At 34.2% G+C, this 21,808-nt stretch overlaps 1 protein-coding gene across 7 annotated transcripts in view; it reads left to right on the top strand.

The window, feature by feature from the left end:
• Window positions 1-21,808, top strand: part of LOC150094601 (cell adhesion molecule Dscam1-like) — an 823,608-nt gene that overhangs the window by 631,395 nt on the left and 170,405 nt on the right. For all 7 annotated transcript variants that reach the window (XM_090411254.1, XM_090411255.1, XM_090411256.1 and 4 more), the window contains one exon: window positions 5,064-5,225. In XM_090411254.1, the coding sequence (XP_090267380.1) occupies window positions 5,064-5,225 (162 nt within the window). The remainder of the gene's footprint in view (window positions 1-5,063; window positions 5,226-21,808) is intronic.

Raw genomic sequence — 21,808 nt, 5'->3', positions numbered from 1 at the left:
TAATGCAATAAATAATGGACATAAATACTTTTCATCCGTTTAACTCTTCTGCATATTCTTCTCATGAAGGATTAGATTTTCTGGTGGAAGTGTTACTGTATTTCCATCTGTCGCTGGTGTTTCTCTTCTTTTTTTGTCTACTTTTCAGTTTTATGCAATTCTTTTAGTTAGTTAGTTTCGTATGATGATACAACGGCCCTGAGTCCCTTTTACGGGAAGCTGCGGTACCATCTGAATCCCCCCCCCCCAATTTTCAGACCTATGGCTGGGTCACTATTCCTGACTGTAATCCGTGTGCGTTCACGGGGCCGGTTTGCCTGCTTGCGGGGGAAAAAACGGCTAACTTGGCTATTGCAGATCCTTTAGCTCTTCACGTCGTCAACGGGAATCGAACCTAGGACACTCCTCCGTCAGGCATATAGTTGTGAAGCTCAAAGCCACTAGGCTTACCGCGCGGAAATTCTTTTAGTAACCGATATCTATTGAGTTTATATAAATGGTTTTCCATTTCTCTTTATAGTTCAAATGATCTTTTCATTTGAACTATTAACTCTTTTCTAAAGTCTTCATTTTTATATGATTTAATTTTGTATATCCTTTAATCCATCTTAAAAAATGCCATGTCTGCTCCTTGTATTTTGCTTCGATCCTTCTTTCTAACAGTCCATATTTCTGAACTATATAATCGGAGACGGTGACCATTAGTTTATAAAATTGTTGAATTTTCCGTATTTGTTCGGTGTACTATTAATTGTTACACAGGCTTCTGAATATTCTATATTTTTTCTATATATTTGATTTTTATATGTTGTTATAAAAATACAATTTTAATAAATAATAAACTCAATAATAAAATATCATTATAACCTAAATAAATGAAATATCACCTGTTCTATTATTTTATCTTCTATAACTATTTTTAATCTAATATGATCTCGACTTGTAAATGCCATGAATTTTTATTTTTTTTTATTTTGCATAATCTTCAGATTGTATTGTACTGTTTATTATATTTAATCTTTAAACTGCTTTTTTTCGCGTATATCATTGTGTTGATATGTTCTTCTGGTTAACTGGATATTTTGTTTTATTGTGTTTATATATTTTTATAAATTTATCAATATATTATGTATATTGAATAAATCTCAATTGAATAATATATTGATCAAATTATTCTTGTCTGATTGCAACTAGATTAATTTCAATCTCTTCTTTTAGTTTATTACCTAACTGTATTTTTTGTATTTTTTTAATTTATACATTGTATGGCTTGTACTAAGTGCAATGGATCTTTATGTTTTTTTTAAACTCCTGTGTATAATTTCTATACATATGCAACTAGAATGCGTAAATATCAAGTGAAAAAGTGCTTGAAATACATATTTGTCCCTTGCTTTATGGCTATTACAATATAACTAAAACAGTTGTGCAGGTAACTTCTTTTTATATAACATCCTACATACTAAATTCCCCTCCTTCCACCTCTATGATATGATGCGCCAAAGTGTTTCGAGGAGATTACATACGGAGTGTAAAGAGCATTTGGGTAGGGCTGATTCATACATCACATTGACACATTGGTTACGTGAAAGAGTCCTGTTTATTGATTAACAAGTTTATTGCCCTGCAGAAATAACTTTCTTCTGCCACAAGAATGCTCCACCTAACATTACAACTGAATTTATAGCCTGCAGTTACAATTGCTGTGCTTCGTTTTACGAAAGCGGTGGTATATATTGAAGCGATGTGGACAGCGCCTAAAATTCCCTTTAAGAAATTTATCGTATAATTCTAGACCTCGAGAAAGCACCGTTATTATTATTTCTCATTAGTACACGTAACATATACTTCTTGAGAACCATAATTTAAAATTTTCAATATGTATTTGAATAATCCAATAAAATTTGATTCATTGCAAGGCATGCCTGGAAAGTTTAATGCTTCTCAATTAACTTATTTTTCCTTTCTTTTTTGACTTTTCAAACTGCATATTGCAGCTATTCCCGAGACAATGACAGGAAAATCCAATTACGTTTGTTTCACTTACGTACATAGGTCATACATATAATGAAGAAGGGGCCATAAAATACGATTTCCATAAAGAATCTATTAACATTCCGTTTTATCGGTTTCAATATACGAGAGAGGAATGGTAAGAATAAAATCACTTCAGCTAATGATGATCGTACCCTTGAAAGGTTTTAAATGTGTATCCTGAACAATTTGTTTGAAGGATATTTCTATTAATTCTCTGGATTTTTCATTCTTTGTAAACTATTAGTAGAGAGAATCACTTTAATGAATATATTATGTTTTATGTTGAATCAATATCCAAATACAAGCCCCATTAAAAGTGTTGGGAAACTGGGAGAAGACATTCAAAATTGTAAGAGATATGTAGAGTGAAAACTTTGAGTACACCAGAGTAAATCAGATTTGCTTAAAAAAGTAGGGCGCCTAGTTTTGGTGATTAAGACCACCTAGTTGAGGGTATCGCCATCTGTTATTCTTTGCTTTTCTCTTAAATACAGATAGATGGACAGTATTCTGATACAGGCCAGGAATATCATCCTTACGTTTAATACCCTGAAATCTTCAACATTCGTAAAAGCAGAATCATGTCGACTGCCCTCTCAGTTTATATGTGGTAAACGTTTTGCGTTTCCTTAAGTGTCAAGAATACAGTCCTATTCAGATTGTCTCTCGTGGGTCTGCTACTCTGTTCCAGTGTGGAGATCGTCCAGCCCACGCCCAGCATTCCGAAGATGGAAGGGTGAAAAAGAATTCAAAAGATCAAGACAAAGCAAAGCATACTGTATCAGAAGATGAAGAGGGAGTATACTTCAGAAGAAACATCCAGTGATAAACCCCTGAGAAGATAACAGTAAAACATATTTAAAAGGATATAGCCGTGCAGCTGTCACACATTCTTACAGTTATCATATATCATCCCTGAACGGCATGATTTACTCGCAATCAGAGAAAAAAATTAACATGATCTCACTGCTGAAGACATATCAAACACGATTCCATGCATTAAAGCCTGCTAGTTAAATAAATGGAACGCGAACCTCAAAGATGCAGAACATGCTCTCGAAAACAATAATTAGTTTACAGTAATAACACGGGGGGGGGGGAGGTTTGTTTTCTATGTTAAAACAGAAAGTAGCACCTTTTTTTCTGTATACCTACCCGGACATTCACCACTATTGATTTAACAATCTGTTCACCTTCCACCTCTTCTCTCCCCCTCATTAATTAAGAAGCTGATAACTTTTACGAGAGTAATCATTTTCCATACTATATACTATTTTACATCAGAACCATGTTCTCCATCATATATATCAGCTTCTCTTAAACTTTGTGCAAAATCCTGGAAAAATTTTATAAACTGTTCTATTTCTAGAGAGTAAAGATCTTTTTTTTTCTTTTTTCAATACACAATTTAATATCCGAAAACATCGTTCAACATTACTTCGTTAGGCTGGAAACATCCGTTATAGATGACTTCCTTAATAATAAAAAAAAACCACCTGTTATTAGTTTTCTTTAATATGAAGAAAGCGCGTTAAAAATCTAGAAATTTGGGATGCTGAAAGACTGTACAACTAGCATATCTCCCTCTTTGCATAAAAAAATCTTTCTCTCTCGAAGATTAGCAGTTCCCACTCATAGGGTATTTGAATTCCTGATCTTCTTACCCATCCCAAGAGGAGGAAGTCATACAAGGGTCAGTTTTAAGTGTCACTATTTGCAGTCAAAGTAAACTCGATAACAGAGAAAATGCCTCCTACTTTAAGCAATGACATCTCTGTGGATGACCACTACCTTTTACCATTCTTGGTACATGAGAATTACAGAAAGACTGATGTACCAAGTTATCCTGGACCACTTTATCAGTTGGGAGCTTGTTGTATACCAACAGAAGACAGTTTGCGTGCAGTTTTCCCACAAACGCAGACGCCATTCTGATCAAAAGCTGAGATTGGAAGAAATGATTGTTCGAGACGGATGCGCTAACCCGAATGGGAGAAAATTTATTTTTCATCCCTATTTTTTTTACATTAGTAATTCAAGATGTTTCAAATACAGATTTCATTTTTACATCAGTATTTGAAACATCTGAAATTTTTTTCTCTTAACTTAACTATTAAATACGTCTATATTATCATTGCATTGAATACTGAAAGAACCATGAGTAGAAGAAAAGGATAATATCTGACAATTAAACATGCCAAACTGTAGTAAACTTTTGTCTATATGCCCATTCCCTGATTAACATATTTTTGGGAAAAACATACAATAAATAAATAATAATAACTTCGCAAAAATCCTGTATTTTTAATATAAGTATTTCATTCAATAACTTCGGAACAATGTACCTCCGATTCTTAACATACACACATGGATGAAATGGCCTGCTAACTGCACGTGCACTTTGATCCATTTTTGTGAGCGAGGAATGAAAATCCTGAGCTTATAGGATCTCGCCTCCCATTTCCATATGAAGTTAGCTACTTCGTTTCACTTGAAAATCCCTTACTAAAGAGTTCTGGTGTTCTAGACGAAGATTTTAGTATTTCAGGTCTCTCCAATCGATCGTCAAATCCTCGCAACTGCACTAAAATACTAGAATAGTCATTATTAGTAATTTCCTTAATCAAAACATGTTTTGCTGTAAGAAATATAACAGAATACTAAGTAGATAGAAAGAAACTTCATATCGAGATATTCTTTCATAATTGTTTTGTAATTAAACTATTCGATTTTATTTTGAATATAACATAAATATTCAAAAAACAACATCATAAAAAAAAAGATGACAAAAAAGGCATACATATGTTGAGTGATGTCTGCCATGCATTCTGTAGCAATCATTAGTATATGAAAATTGGAATTATTGGTGGTACCTCTCGTGGTACTGTTAGTAATGATCCTATTCACGAACTACGTTTTATTTTACAGAATATTTGTTCAGATGAATTCCAATAATTTTTTTCTTTATTTACTTAGTTTTATTGATTTTATAAGTTTGCTGATAATGTTTTCATTTGACTTTTCAGATGGAAAAAGTCTTCCTCTTAATCAAAGACAGAAAATATTTCAAAACGGAACTCTTATTATATCGGAAATAGCGAAAGAAGTGGATGACGGACGGTACACATGTGAAGTGACAAACTTACAAGGAAAAGCTGCTCATCGCACGTTTCTGATAACGGTGAGAAGTAAGTGCGACTCTTGTAGTACAAAATAAATGCCAATAATAGTGGAGCTAATCCAGAAAAGGCGCGTTGCGAAAAGTGAGAGAACAAACCTGCTACGAGTACAAGAGTGGGACTAAATCAAAGTGAAAGCAGTCACGTTCATAAATGTCACAGCTGTCAATAGAGCAGATCCTTACATTCCAACTTTATGAACACTAACCTCGTGGATCCAATTAATAAACAACCACATTGCCATCATTTTCACTAGGATGCAGGCAATTAGTTATTTGCTTAATAATGTTAGAAATATGAAATTTTTCCCCATTATCATGCCTCTGTGCATTTCAAAATGTTAATGAATCACAACAGTGACTTTTAAACTAAATATTGTAGCCGACAATGATTATCGCAAAAATCATTAGGAACCCAAATTCATTTTAATGTAACTAGATTTCTGAGTTGCTTAATATCGATTGGTCAATGGAGGTATTTTCAAAAGAACGTAGTCCAGTACTTGGAAACTAATGAAAAACGCTCACAAAAGTGATGTTTTACCCCTTTTAGGATAGCTGTAGGTCATGTAGTTCAACAAAATTAGAGTCGATTTTTTCGTTTCAGAAAGTTCTCCGAGAAATTTCGTGTAGCTCAGAGAAAATGAAGAAAGAGAAGTCCCCAGCTGAGAAAGAGTATTTCCTCAGCTTACATCTCCAGATTGAACGCATTCCACCTATCAGGCTACTACTGAAAACTGCTAATTTCATGAAATGATTAGTTTTAACTGTCCAATCAAGAATGTAAATTCCCATTTGAAATTCGAGTAGTATGATAACAGCAGCAACACAATAACAAAATGATTGCTAAAATAATGTTGTAAAGTTGCAGTTTCTAAACTGCATCCACATTTTTAATTCCTCAGTATGCTCATTTTTAAACGAGATGTTTCCATCGCCGCCTGTATTAAAATACTTCCTCCTCGAATATTTTATAAAATACTTAACATCAAAATAATGGATTTAGCAAAAATGTTCAAAAGTATATTTTAACATTGTTTTCCTAGTATTCGTTCTTAACTAACAGCTAGGTCTACTGCTTAAGTGGTTTGTTTATTTTACTATTAATTCAAAGGGTTTTACGTGTCTTGCCTTATGCATTTCCTTTCAATAGTAATCGGATTGTGTGGTAAATTATTAACTGTTATGAGTTGGTTTTCAACAAACAATATGAAACTCTTTATAATATGTGAATATTTTACAGGAAAACTTCCATCGAAATAACCCTGAGTTGCATTAATATTAGCTCCTTACGAATCTGCAAACTATTAAAAAGCTACGATCCAAACGCGAGTAATACAGTATTACGGACGCTTTAATAACGATTTAATTATAATTAATATATTTGATCACAATTCATGAGGATGATAGTGAAGGGCCTTCATACTTCGATTAATTAATGGAATCAAATAGTAAACAGAATTTGCAACCACATTTACTCCACTGTAGCGGATACACCTGATGTGATACTCTCACTGTAGTGAGAGTATCACATCAGGTGAAGTGGAGCTTATTGGGTTAACCCTGACGGCCATCCCAGCTTATCGGATATCTGCAGATCATCATCCTCTGACATCCAGGTGAATCAAAACATTTTTCTGGTTGCCTACAATGTTATTGCATAGATCTGTGGAACGTTATGTGCAGCATAAACAACAAAAAAACTATTGTTCAAAAATATTAGTATACAACACTTTATCGTGACTTCTCCTTTGATCATGTCCCTTTTCAGGACAACGTTTACTGCTGATTTAAGGGTTCCAAAACGTTACCTACTTCTAAAGACTGTTGAAGGCAATTTCAGCACAGCACTGATATTGAACCTAATGACAGGACATCTCCGTCATGATACATTTGGAAGAAATATACCTGACCTTAGGTTAGAAATATTTTGAGTCCGAAAAGCGTCGTTTGCAGCTATTAACAGAAACTGGTTATCTGATGGATTTAGTAGAAAGAGCAAAGAAGTAAAATGTAGACATAAATTGGCGTGTTACCGAGACCAAGAAAAATATTTGTTAGGCACTGCTAAATAAAAACTATAAGAAGTTATTATTATATTTACGGCTATTTTTCCTGCTTCTGTATAAGAAGTGATATTCAGGCAATAACGATCGAGATACCTATACGAGGCATCTGTATTCAACAGTGAACCTGAATCGTCAGGGTATGACGATCTCAACTGTAGAGATGTGGGAGAAGTTCAAAATGGGAAATTGGACAGTGAGACGTGCCTATTGTAGAACGCTCTTGGAGGTAAAGGAGAGGATCTTGCTTGCTTGTTATTTGGCCTCACTCACTCACAGAATACACAGTGTATTTTGTGCATGATACCATAAGAACACATACTGTTAACGGATAACTGTGTGCGTTCTTCTGGTAAGTTTGTAGAATGAAAAACCCGAGTTTCCGGAAGGGGAAAACCTTTGTGATCTGCGCCTGAGACCAGCTAATTTATCTTCATAACGCTTTATTATTTAAATATTCGAAATGTTTGAAATGAATAGGAAATTTTAGTGAAAAGAACCTGGATCTTTATCATTTATTAGCTAGGTTCTTTTTCAGGACCAGCAATTCAACATAGCAATCAAAATATCTGCTAGATTTCTTTTCACGACTATTATTAATTAGTAATGACAATTAATAGCAGTCATTATTAATACCTTGTACTAGTCTGAAGATTCCACACTTCATATGAAAAGAAAACAAAGGCTTATTCACATTGTTATGGTTGATAATGATATCTTCACACTGGTCCAGTTCATCTACTTCAGCAACATCAATTCACTTTATTAATCTTGGTCGTTTTCTGAATCTTTTTTTTGTCTTTTTTTCCTTCCCATCAAACACTGTTTTGCTTGGTTTTCCTCGTCCATTCTCTCACTTCAGATTAACTAAATTATCTAATGCAAGAGTATACATGTGGATTGGAAGAAGAATGTGATCTTCATTAATTTCTGGAAGATAAAATATGAATAGTATGTTAAAAAGTGAAAAAAGTGGCGGGGGACAGTTTATATATAAACAGTTCAGCATCTCTCAGAGGAGAGCAACAAATCTCAAATATAAAATATTAGAGAAAAATTGAAGCAGTTTGAAAACAATACAATTATGGGACTCGGTGACAAAAATCTTACAGTGAGATTTGTTTTCAGAGGTATAAAATCCAAGCTCCATGATAGAATGAGGAAGGTGAAGTCAAGCCTAAAAAAAGAAGATACTACAGATTATGGCAGTAGGACAGCAGTTAGCCAAAAATGTTAGTCAAAAGTTTTGGAAGACTTTACTAAGAATTTAGAAGATAATTATCAAGAAGTTCATTATTTTAATTATTAAATTGATTATCAAGAAGTTAATTATTTTGTAAGATTGCTATATAAAACAAGCCGTGACAGGACAGTGAGAAAAACCGTTCAAGGGGAATGTTATCAGGAGTACATATATTCGTATTTCAGGTGGGAGCTAAAATATCTAAAAAGCTAAAATATCGAAAAGCAGCCGGAGTGGAAGATTTTCGACTAGAAATTCTCAGGTATGGAGGGATTAAAATTTCAATCTAATTCACGTTTATACGGCATAATTCATATTTCATGTTCAGAGGAATGGGGTGGAGCTCTCAGCGTAACATTTATAACAAGGGAAATGAAACTTGAATGGGAGAATTACAGAAGAATTTCCCTACTTAATGCTGCAGTAACACTAGCGTACCTGAAAACAAGCTAAAAATTGTGGAAGAAAACGTTGGAAGAAATCAAGCTAAAAATTGTAGAAGAAACCGTTGTAAACTTTTCGAGAATGGAATGTTCTGTCTAATTATTTCTGATATTAAACCCCTGAGCATAAGTTTATTCAGGTGTCTAATCTTTGTTAATTTGAATAATTCTCCATAATATGTCCAATGCATTCATGTAATCCATCAGTAATGTGTCACTTTAAAGTGACAATTTATAACTGTTATATTTAAGCTTTAGTATATCAAACAGCGCGTGATATACCAAAGAATAATTTCATTAAATTTTGTCAGGCAAATCGTGACAAAAGTGAGGAATATGTTGGAGGGAGAATTGCCTTCACTCTACTGGATTCATTTTTGTTTTTTAAAGCTGATGAGCCCCACTCCTCCGAAAAGTTGTAAACCTATAATTTTCAGCTTTTCGTGATTAGTGGAGTGGGTGGGATAAGGATTAGATCATCTGGAAACCTTAGTTTAAAAACGAAACATGAAACCTTTTCAAACCACTTCGGGCGCTAATAAACGAAGTTGGTTTCATCACGCTAGGCAATGAAATCCAGAAATCACCTAAAGACATCCATAGAAATTGACGCTTTAAATAGTTGAAAAGTCTCTACTCTATCCATTCGGCCACCCAAACAATTATTTAATGATAGTTTATTTTTGTAGTTTTTTTTTTTTACCCATTATCCTATTTACTGTTTCTTAGTTATCTGGCAAATCACTAATCGCCTCTAATGTATAATAAAATTAACATCTGAATGTTAATTCACAACAAGAGATTTAAAAAATACATAACTGCATTTTTTAAAGTAAATTCATTTAAAATTATTTTAAATATTTTAAATTATTTTTGATATTATGTCAATTATTTCAAAAACTATATATGAAATGAAAAAAAAAAAAAAACTGCTTGAGCTAACGATAGATAGAGAAAAGAAAAGATACACGCTCAAGCTTCTCAATTCGATTATTTGTAGTTTTAGCATAGCATGCTGCCGCACATCATACTGGGAGAAATTTAAGTCACCAAGTTACTTAATATATTACTTTAGGGAGTGATGCAAGAAACGGAAACAGTTTGAATGGAATGCGTTCGCCATTTTAGCTCTTGAACTGCAGTAAAATTTCAGTTAGTTACTTGAACTCCTCGGCGTAATAGCATTATTTGTTACTAAAACTACAAAGTAATTCAACCCACGTGAGTTTTGGATTCCTGTATAAAAGATGTACTTCTGCACTACAGTAATTTACCCCTTGGATGCTCTGATGATAAAACAGATAAAACACGTCTGTCAGGTGATGCTTTAGAGAAATTTCAATTATCGCAAAACGCTCTGCACTGCCCAATTAAGGGCTTTAACTCACTTTCCGTGAAAGGTGGCTCGAGCTTCCAGCAAACTGTAAAGGACAGTGAACTTTCCCGACGATGACTTTTCCAAAATCGATTCAGGATTTTTCTAAGAATTGTTTTTCTTTTGTACACGTGCAAGTTCACCAGCCTACTGTTGAAATCTATACTGACCTATATTGCACGAAATTAGTAAATTGTTATCGAAGAAAACAATTTACTAATACTATTACGCCAATATCTTAGATGTCTTAGAGTAGAGCGAAACTTCGTTATCCAACGGATATTTTTGATGGGTTCAATATAACTGTGTGCAGCTCATAAATCTCCCTAAAAGCACTACAACGAAACTCTAATTTCGAATTTATTGTCATCATCGGTAAAACCGATTTCGGTTTTATTTGTATAATATTGATGGTTTCACGATCTAAGTATAGATTCAGAGTTTAGGAATTAAATACTGAGGCAAAAATTCAAACAAACACAATATTTAAATATTAGCGTTAAATAATTTTAATTTTATTGTGAAACAGCAAAACTATTTATTAACCGTAAAATAACATATGTCCCTAATATAATTAATATCAGTATGCATACTTAAAATTTATCATAATAAGCTCTTTGAGAGTTCATGCTAATAATTTGATAAATTAACAATTTTTTTTAATGCGGCCTTTATGGGCAATAAATCTATACAAAGTGCTTTCGACGTTGGACTGTCAGCGTTTTAAACAATAATTATCTGTGAATCTACCATCACCACTGTTCTTGACAAAAATTTTACAGTAAGAAATAAAATAGAAGTTGAAGAATAAAATGGTAAGCGAGAAGTTGCCACATTGCAAGTAAACTTCTGTGACGAACAGAAATCAGTTTCCTGGATTGTACGAAATATCTCATATCATCTCATCTTCCTTTCCCCCTCTTTTACGCTGCGGTGTCGAGGGTTTATTAATCATCGGACCTCAAACCGTTCACAGGATAAGATGGTCAGCCCTACTCCCCGTGTATCCTATGTCCTGTAGTGTTGAGTTCTCAAGGCCGGTTTGCGGGATGAAAAACCCCAAGATAAACTGTGGGAAAAACCCTACTGTCCACGCCCAAGACCGGCTAACTTGGCTATGGCTGAGGAAGATCCTTCAGCTCCTCACGTCACCGACGAGAATCGAACCTAGGACACTCCTTCCCTAGGCATATGGTTGCGAAGCGCACAGCCACAATGCTAACCGCGCGGACTACAAAATATCGAAATGGTAAATAATTGCAATAATTCAACGAAGGCCATGTTCATTTTATTATTTAATTTTTACGATTAAAGTAACGCTCGATTTGAGCAGTGAGGCCAAATTTAATCTGAAACATTAATAAACAGTGCTCTTTACAGCAGAAAAAACAGCACTACTTGACGATTGTGAATAGGAAGTATCGATGACGATACCATTTAGTTGGTAAGCTCTGTATTCGAATCATATCTGGTAGGTGAAGAAACGTTATAAGAATTTTATCTGAAGGCGAGTTAGCCTATCTAACACGGTTGTTTTTGTGTTTTCTTTCTCTTCTTCTTCTCCTTTCCTTCCTCTCTCTCTCTCTCTCTCTCTCTCTATATATATATATATATATATATACAGTATATATATATATATATATATATATATATATATATATATATATATATATATAGAAAAACAGGAAGTTAAACGTAATATACTCATGTCATTCGCAACTTCGGTCATACTTCCAAACAACCACTGATGTATAATAATTGAACTTACTTGTCAGACACTTTTGCAAATAGCAATTTATGGGAAAATGACTCGGACTGTTATTTGACCTAAAAACAAACATGAAATGCGCCATAAAAATACACGACAAAAATAATTCCAATCAACAGTAATACTGTATTAACAATTTGTAATATTTTTTTACATCCATAATCGATCGTATTCTTACTATGCATTTATACGAAAAGAGTTTCATATATTTATAATTTCTCGTACAGTCAAGGAAATCTAATAGGAGACCCATCTTGCTAAATTAATGAATCAAAACTAATTTGTTTATGCAAATTGTGAACTCATAAAAACAACCTTAAATATCATTCTTAGTGCATCTGAATGGTAATCATGTCCAGAAAGAAAAATTTATTTACTTAAAATATTAGATTGTATAAATTAGTTATTAGATTTATTATAATCTAATCAATTTATTAAATCTTCTACTACAAAAACACATTAGATCATTCAAATATATCAATGCACACGTTAAGGAAACATTGCTGTACAATATATATTCAATAAAATAAAGAACTACGGCATTTGGAAGAAGTACAGTATGAATTTCGTAGAATGTAGAATTTATTCTATAATCATAAATATAGAATAAACATTCAGTAAAGAGCATAAAATGAAATAAACACATTTGAACGAATATAAGAGAATTTTAAGGATGATGCCGACAAAAACTGGATTCGATGAATTAAAGAAATCCCCACCAAACCATAAATATAGGGTGCACGCTTTTATCAGCGAACTCTTTATAATAACGTGAAATTCTTCATTCTTTTCTTCTTCCACACAATAAAGAGGGTTTACTTGTTGCTATTCATTTGATCAATGGGATCAAATAAGGAGTCTGGAACCTGATCAACTAATTTTGCCTTATTCTTCTCTATATTGGCATAGAGGCAAAGACACCGGCTTAAAGGGACTTAATTGTGAAAAATATTGAAGTGCCTTTGAAGCAAAAGCAGCAATCCTCTCGAAATGCTGTGAGTGGAGCAATATTATTATTTTTTTTTTACTCACCTTGAGCTTAACATTACACCCTTCAACTCTCCTTCTCGTAATGTTAAGTGGCAATTTTAAGAAAAAATGACAACAGATATTGATATCACTTTTTTCCCCCTTTCAAAATAAGTACCCCAATTCGCTCTCTTATTTTGTAGTAAAATACCATTGATTTAATATATATATTCCAAAAATTAGCTTTGAAGCAATATTTTCAATATTGCCTATATATTAAATAAATGTCAGTTAATGCGTCCAACCGTTGCATGAGGATACGAATTTCGTAATTGAGTAAATAATAAAGGAATTGCAAACAGTATTTTTTCGTGCATGTTAGTTGAGTCTAAAACTAGAAGTTTCCATTTGACTTTATTCGTGTAGAGTACACAAGCAAATAAACCAATAAAATATTTTTTAGAAGTTTTTTTTTTCCCTTGAAGTGAAGCTTTGTATTTCTTTTAACTCGCAGGAGCATTAAACCCGTCCCGTTGTAATCGATTTGTTCTGTAGCTCTCTATCTCGCTGTCTCTCTTTCTCTGTGGTAATGGGCGCAGATCTCTGATATTTCCACGTTGTCATGTGGACTTGCTAAAATCCCGCGTGATGTATTTCTTTCTCGATATCTCGGCTTTCGGATTGGATAAGGTTTCATTTCTCTGAAATTTATTATTTTCTTTCTTTCTTCCTCTAATGCGCATCTATCTTTAGATGCATGTATATTGATTTGGGACATGGTGAGGATTTAAAATGCTTTCAAATGAAGAATTTTCTTAGATCATTCAGGCGTGCTATCATATTCAAGATGCGACCACAAAAGAAGGAGGCAAAAATGCGCTTAAAAGGGAAAGAAAAATTAACTTTCGTAAAGCTGCAGAAAAATAAAATGGCAATCCATTTGTAAATGGCCTGCACACAATTCATAATATTTCATTTTTCAAAAATGCGGTCTTTTGATTTCCCTCCCCCCTACTATTTATAATGTAAACGATAACTAAAGAATTTTCCTAACGACTAGAAATTACCACTTTTGCAGCACACTGTATGTCGCTGCAATGAAACTGAACTAATTTTCAAAAAATTAAAATTTTTTCAGGACATTTTTCTGCATTTACGTTGTAGTTATTCTAATGGAAAAATTATTTTTCGTCTAAACACTTACATTAAATGTATTCGCGTTTGTATTTTTTTTTCCTGATTAGATGATGCATACTGTAACTGATTGTTAATGTCTGCAAGTAGACTTCTAGGTAGTAAATGGCTTTCATTGCCCAGTGGAACACCACCAGCCCCTTAGAGGAGACGTGAACTGCTTAACATGTTTCGTCTCTGGTATATGATCTCCGCTTTCTGTCACCTACTTTTCCCCTTCTTACTTGCGGTGCGGCTGGCAGCCTTGCTGGTAATACTCTCTACCCGTAATTACTGAACTACGAAGCCAATACCGCTTCCATTCGAGGATATTGGGGCAAAGCAGTTTCCGCAGGCCTACAGCCATCTAGTACGCTGGAATGGACCTATTGATAGCACTTCGGGAGCTTCCCGGATAGCTGGCTGGCGAATAACCCTTCTGCTGCTTATTCTCCCAGACTGTGAAAGGAAAGAGTTATTGCAGCTGCAGGAGAGGGGGGTTCTGCCAGGTTGTGCAGGGAAGAGGGAAGGAGTAAAAGTATTGCAGCTTGCAGTGGGGAGGGCTATGTTGAGGCCACGCTTGGATTGCGGTCAGGACACTGCCTGTTATTTATTGTTTATTACAAGTTCTTCAACCATACTAAATACACCACTACAACTATAAGGTTTCCTAATATTCCAATAACATGAGATAACATTCCAATACATTATGATATAACATAAAATATCATAATGTCACTGCGGTTAAAAAAAATTCCATGGGAAAAATAACAATTTCTCAAGAAACATCAACAACAAATTATAAATAAATAAAATGAAGCGTATCCAAAAATCCAACAAAGAGCAAAACTCCATGGGGAAAAAAAAAAAAAAAACTGCCAACATCCGCGCTTTAATGTCGACATCAACGACGCGCACCACTATTTATACTATTTATAGACATCCAAACCCGATCTCTTATTCGTCGTTGATCCTCGACCATGACGCTGCACGACTTATAACTCATCTAAACTTTCAGCTACAAATCATGCACGATACCTTCCATAAAAAGAGTGGAATATGATATCCCATACCAAAAGTTATCGGACCTGGACTATCTTTCATATGATCTACTTTGGTTCAAGATTTCCTTATCTCATTTTAAGGCCTTCATTTGCTGCCTTTATCTCATTTGCCGATCTCCTATATACTGACTATATACCATACTGACCATATATAATATATCATTTTCCATCATCTATCTCTAAACGTTGAACCCGTAAAGTATAATTACCCAGATTGTGAAATAATTCCTTAAATATTTTAATGTCCACTGTTCTGACTTGCTCTCCTCCTTTAACTTCACGGACCAAGCTGGAAGAAAAGCCTGATTGCTGTTAGTAATGAGTAAGTACAAATTATTAACCTACTTACCAGAAATCCAGATAATTCCCATCATTTAAGCGTTATCCTGAACCTTTTCTTAATGAGGTCACCTTCAAAATACAGTTGACTTTAGCTCTCCTCTTGGTAACTCTGACCATAATGCCCATGTTTCTTTTTCTATAGATCATCCTTCTCCTAACCAATCTCAAGGTATCATATAGCACTAGAGTAGCGTCATTTGGGCAGACCGTCTGGATTTCTATGCTCCTTTTCCATCATGGTCTGATCACTGTATCCGTTCTCATAATCCAAACACTTAACCTAAGAACTGAAATTATACTCCTGTGATGATTATCTTTATTCCCTATTGCATTCAGAATCCGTGACTAAATACACCGTTGGTAAACCAAGGTGTGAATAAAAATCCACATTACATTCCAACAATTTGTTTTTCCAACAAATGTTTTGTTGGAAAAACAAATTGTACCAAAGCTAGCCAAGATAAAAATGCAGCAATACACTCAATGACCCAAGATAAAAACTCCAGCGTCCCACTCATTGTACAATAGCCCGTAACTGCCTGCCTGCCAAGGCTGTTGGGCAAAACGTATGCTCTGCTATTTCCATCTCTCTTTCTTTCTCTCTCTCTCTCACTATCAGATGGAACATCTAACGATAAAGCAAACCTCTTCTATTATAGTACAAACCACCTTCAGTATACCTCCTCTGATTTTTTTGTCAGAAAAATAATAGCGCTAATACCAATACATTTTCAGGTCAAGATGGTAATGGTTCCCTAAGTTGCACTAAGAGCTTGTGCTTCGGACCTAATACTCATCCTGTGTCGTATTTGCAAGCTGTTCTGCTTGTCTATCATCTATCTACAGCAGACCTCCTTTATGACGTGTGTGACATAGGCCAAGAAAAGAATAGGAAAATCTGTTGATATGTTAAGACATTTGATCAAGTTTTGCAGCATTCTTTTCAAGTCGCCATATTATGGTATCATCCCTGCACTTTATGAGTGAATATCCAACTTCCTCTCTTGTTGTTCAACCGATTTATCCATCATTACCAGAGTATCCCTGCATTGTGGGAATATGAAAACTCTGTGCTTTCACGCTCTTCCTCGTATATCAGTGATCGTCTCTCACCAATGTCTAATCCTATTCATAGGTTTGCTGATGATAGTATACTCCATTCTCAAAACCTTGTAGTCCTTAGATGACTCAAGCTGCATGGTATTTAATGGCCATTGTCTTAGACAACATGCTGTTTGCCATTGTTAAGTTGGGTGAAGATACTTTAGCAAACATTAATGCTACCAACACAGAATCCTGCCGCGTTTACTTTTGGTAACTTTCTACTCACCATTCAATATTAGTTTTCTCTTTTCGGGCTGACATTACCTGACTCACCACGCGCTTTCCCAGAGTCAATCCTTTTGTGCATTATGTCCTATTATAGGTTCCATGGACACTCTTCTAAACGGGTATCCGCTGTCCTCTACTTCCCTCTGCTTGTGTACGAAACAGAGAAATGCTGGTGAACAACTATATGTTGTTTTAGCTACAGACTAATCAGACCAACTTCTCATCCTGTTTCTTCATTCCATATACATTTGGAACACTCTACTCATTTCGCTTACAACCTCCAACTCTTCAAGAAACACATTAACGGATTGCTTTCTTCTCTGTAGTCACTTGCTCATATACGGCATTGTCCGGTTTTAGGTCTTGAGACCTCTCGTGTGTGAAAATGATATCATAAATAAATAAAATAAATGCAGACGAGTAATTTTTCTTCGATTACTTTTGAGAATTCTGTTCTTTATATTTAGCTTAGTTAATCTGTTATTAGTATTCATATCATCAGTATCGACTTCTTTCATCGATATTCCTTTACCTTGGGAATATTTTAGCTTGTATTTTTTTCCCGCTGTTATATGCATATTTTCATTTATTTAAGAAATGTGTCATACTTTCGGCAAGTTATCAGTCTTATTAATTGCGCTTAGATCAGAATCATAATCTCGATCCATGATACTTCTTGTTGATTCTGTTGAAGTTCATTATAACCGAAAGAGCAAGAATTTCGCAGTCATCAGAAACAATTCACGTGAAATTCTCAGTAAAGGAATTAAACAGCAGTGAACTCTGGATTTGACGCTCGAAATTATACTGAATTATAATAATGTAATAAAATTTAATATTATTTCATAGCAAAATAATTGAACATCATTTACTAAAATAAAGAGCCAAAAGGCTTCGTTTTTTTGATGCAAAATTATATAAATTAAGTGGATATTAAATCCAACATCATTTCAAAGCCGAATACAGAAACTATAAAAGTTTCGTGAGAAAATTGACCAGAGAGCTTGCGGGAATACACCACCGCCATACTATGAGTTGCCCTAGCCGAACCTTATAGGAAGTGACGAACGTTCAAAGCACCCGTATATTCGCCTCCTATAGGTTCATTTTGATAAGGTTTCACTAGTCTGACAGCTGTTTCAAGCTCATTGGTTTTCGTCAGAGACTAGGCAGAAACCTAAGAGAGCAAAAACTCTCAGTACTAAGGTAGTGAGTACACCTCCGACGCTTCAAGTTCCCTAGTACCGAGAGTTTTTGCTCTCTTAGGTTTCTGCCTAGTGTCAGACTAGTGAAACCGTATCAAAATGAACCTATATGAAGCGAATATACGGACGCTTTGAGCGTTCGTCACTTCCTAGAAGGTTGGGCTAGGCAACTCGTAGTATGGCTGCGGTGTATTCCCGCAAGCTTTCTGTCAATTTTCGCACGAAACGTTTATAGTTTCTGTATTCGGCTTTAAAATGATGTTGGATTTAATATCTACTTAATTTATATAATAATTGAATATCAAATCTCTTTGGTTAATTTTGGAACTTTTAAATTAATTCCACTAGGATGTCAGTTTTAACAGGGATTTTTGGCTGACTACGACATTTCAGTTTTATAAGAAAGTGTCAGCGTTTTCATTCCCTAAATCATTCTAGTATCCATTGACTTGACTACTTCGGCAGTTGTTACTAATATCCGGATCAAACCTTAGAAAGAAACTTATAACCAACCCGACTTGATAGAGAAAAAATATGAATATTGAGTAACAAAGTAAAGACAAAGCTCGGATTTTTGCAATTTAATAAACTATAACTGAACGATTGAATTAGTTGATATTAGATATCACAAGGAAATAAGAGGGAAATGAAAAACGTAAATTTAGAGAAATTAATAAGGTAAACCAGAAAATTAATAATCGCATAAATTTCATACGTAAATCAAATTGCAACAAAATAAAATAGAGTAAATAGGACAAAATTAAAAATAATTACAATAAAAAGAAATTGATAGCCTAGAAATAATAAAATGAATCTATGTAATCAGTATTGAATCCTAAGGATTTGGGGTTTATTTTTTGATGTAATTATTAATTTATGGTAATTTGTTTTTAATTGGCTACTATTACAGAGCTTCCTTACGTGGTACTCATGATTCGCTTTCGTTGGGAAGATCTGACTTCTAACCCTGTCCATGGGTCGATGAATCTTCATAAAGGTCTTGAAACTGAAGATCCGGTCTCAGTACACATCTGACAGGAAATTTCACTGTTCGTATTTTTTATCCCTCAAGACAAGCAGACATCAGAGAATACACACAAAGTGAAAGACATAGCAGAGTATTCAGATGTATTAACCGCTTTATCCGAGCATTATTTAATGGTTTCTATAAAAGCCAAGTTACTTGTCTATGATAGGTCTCTGAACTTAAACTCGTAAGAAATAGATAACATTATTAGGAAGAGGAGTAATTTCTTCTGATTTACTTATGCAATCAATAAAGTGGTTATTTCATTTTCAAATGTTACTACTTAAATTATAACTGAATTATTGAGTAGGTACAACAGAAAACTTTGAACTTTTTCTTTAATTTCAGTTATTAAAATGAATATTGCAGTGGGTGTAATTTTTCCTATCTGGAGAGAAACTAAAGGGAAAAAAAGTTAGACTGATATTCGAATTATTTTATGCATTTGAATCAATATTTTGAAAAACGTAAAAGTATATTTGAAAAAAGAAATGAAGTAGCTGTTATATTTCGAATATATGAATTATTGATGCAGTTATTCTTTAGCTTTTTGATGTGCTTTTATGTTCTAAACCAGACTTGGTTCTGAATGACACTTAGTCGCCTCTCAGAGGAAAATTGTTCCTATTTCGAAATGCTTACGTATTTCGTATTGTTCGTTTTCTTTTGTCAATAATTTCAGGAATGTTTTGTGTTGTAGTTATAAAATAAGAAAATTATTCCGATTTTGAAGACAACTCAAATTATCCCTAAAATACTTCAAAGATCTCTAATAACCTGTCAAACAGACTGTAACTTTGCGCGCTTAATTTTGTAGGAATGTTTAAATAATCACACTTCAAAAAGGGGAAAAAAAATTCTGATCACCTAGGAAACCTTTCGTTTCTACGTGATCAGAGAAAAGCGAAAGAACAGTGGTTGTCAGTTTAGTGGAAGAGTGTCCATAGAAATACCTATAAAAAGCATGATGCAGAAACAGGTTGACTATGGTAGAGCAAAAAAAGAGTATTGGATGCTTGCGAGTTGTGTAAAAAAATGAGACATATCCTTATATTGAACATTTTAAAGTAAAACAATAGTAAAAGGAAAGCTGTTTGAACTTGTAATATAGCTATAGTGAGTAAACTTGAAGTCAGTAAAGGAATAGGATTGGATGAGGTGCTGTGCCACTACGCATTTTAAGAGAATTCGCAAATGAGTTAACTGTACCTCTGACTGTTTGTTTAATGAAAGTCTTGCAACTTGAAATGTCCCCGAGGAATGGAGAAGGTAAGGTAGTACCGCAATATTAAGGTGATTCCGAAACAGAAGTATCAAACTACCAATCAGCCTGTGTTTCCGGGGTTATAGTGAAGGTCTTGGCGAAGTTGATCAAGGATAGAATGCAAAATTAGATTGAGAGAGAGAAGGAATCTCTACAGTCAACATGAATTTGTTAAAAGAAGGTCTTGCTTTAGTAATTTGATTACATTTTACAATACAGTGACGACAGTGTTGGACAAGAGTGAAGGTTATACTCTATTTCTTGATTTTGCGAAGCATTGGATAAAGTACCGCAGGATAAATTAGTTTTGAAACTGCATAGAATTGAGTGAAAATAGACTTCTACCACAGATTGGAGACTGGCTAAGTAAAAAATATCAGCGTGTTACAGATATCAGTAATAAATATCAGGCGGAGTGGTGTTCCAAAAAATGGAGAGTCACAAATGTTCTCCCTCAACACAGAACCCTGTAGTTCTGTGTTGAGGGAGCCACTGCTGTTTAATTTATATATATTGATAATACAGCGTCTGTTTTAAAGGGATTTGCTTGTATGCAAATGGCGCAAAGTTGGAAAGAGTTATGAAAAATAAATGATATATTACATTGCTTCAGGTGCCTGAAGAGGCTGGTCATGTAGACAGAAGAGTACAGATATCTATTCAATATGAACAAGTGTAAAGATTTTGTATTTCTAATCAAGAAGCTGAAATGCAGTATATTATATTAGTGAAAAAGCACAACAAGGAATGGATGAAGCAAGGGATTTGGGATGATTGTGGATAGAAGACTTGAAATTCAGGGGAGATATAGTAAAGGCCATGAAGACGACACAAAGGATTGCTGGAATGATGAAAACCGTATTAGTAATCGCAAGAAATAAGTGATTGTGCCATTATATAAGACATTGATTCGACTCCCTTTATATTACTGTGTACAGATTTCTCTGCTTGCTCATAAGGGTAATGAAGAAACATTAGAAAAAGCTCAAAGGAGGCTAAAATCATTTCAGGACTATATGATGTTGAGAACAGATTAACTGTGGGTTGCTGCGTCTGCCGGAGAGGGGCGGACGATAGATATATAAGTTTGTGAGGGAGTTTTATAGGATGGATACATGAGAAATTTTAGTTGATAGGAAAGGAAAGAATAAGGAGTTATTCATGGAAGTTGAACAAAAATAATGAGGAACAGATTTTTTATTTATTATTATTATTTTATTTATTTATTTTTTTTTTTTTTTGCAAGTGAAATATTTTGTCGGAGGAAGAGTGTGAATGGTGGTGAGTGCAACATCGACGAATGAGTTTAAGAAGTTGCATGA

Source organism: Typopeltis vanoorti, chromosome 21 (assembly GCF_054136105.1).
Source record: "Typopeltis vanoorti isolate ZY-2024b chromosome 21, IOZ_Tvanoo_1.0, whole genome shotgun sequence".
Lineage (NCBI taxonomy): Eukaryota > Metazoa > Arthropoda > Arachnida > Uropygi > Thelyphonidae > Typopeltis > Typopeltis vanoorti.
The sequence above is the reverse complement of the archived record's forward strand: the minus strand, read 5'-3'. Positions and strand labels throughout refer to the sequence as shown.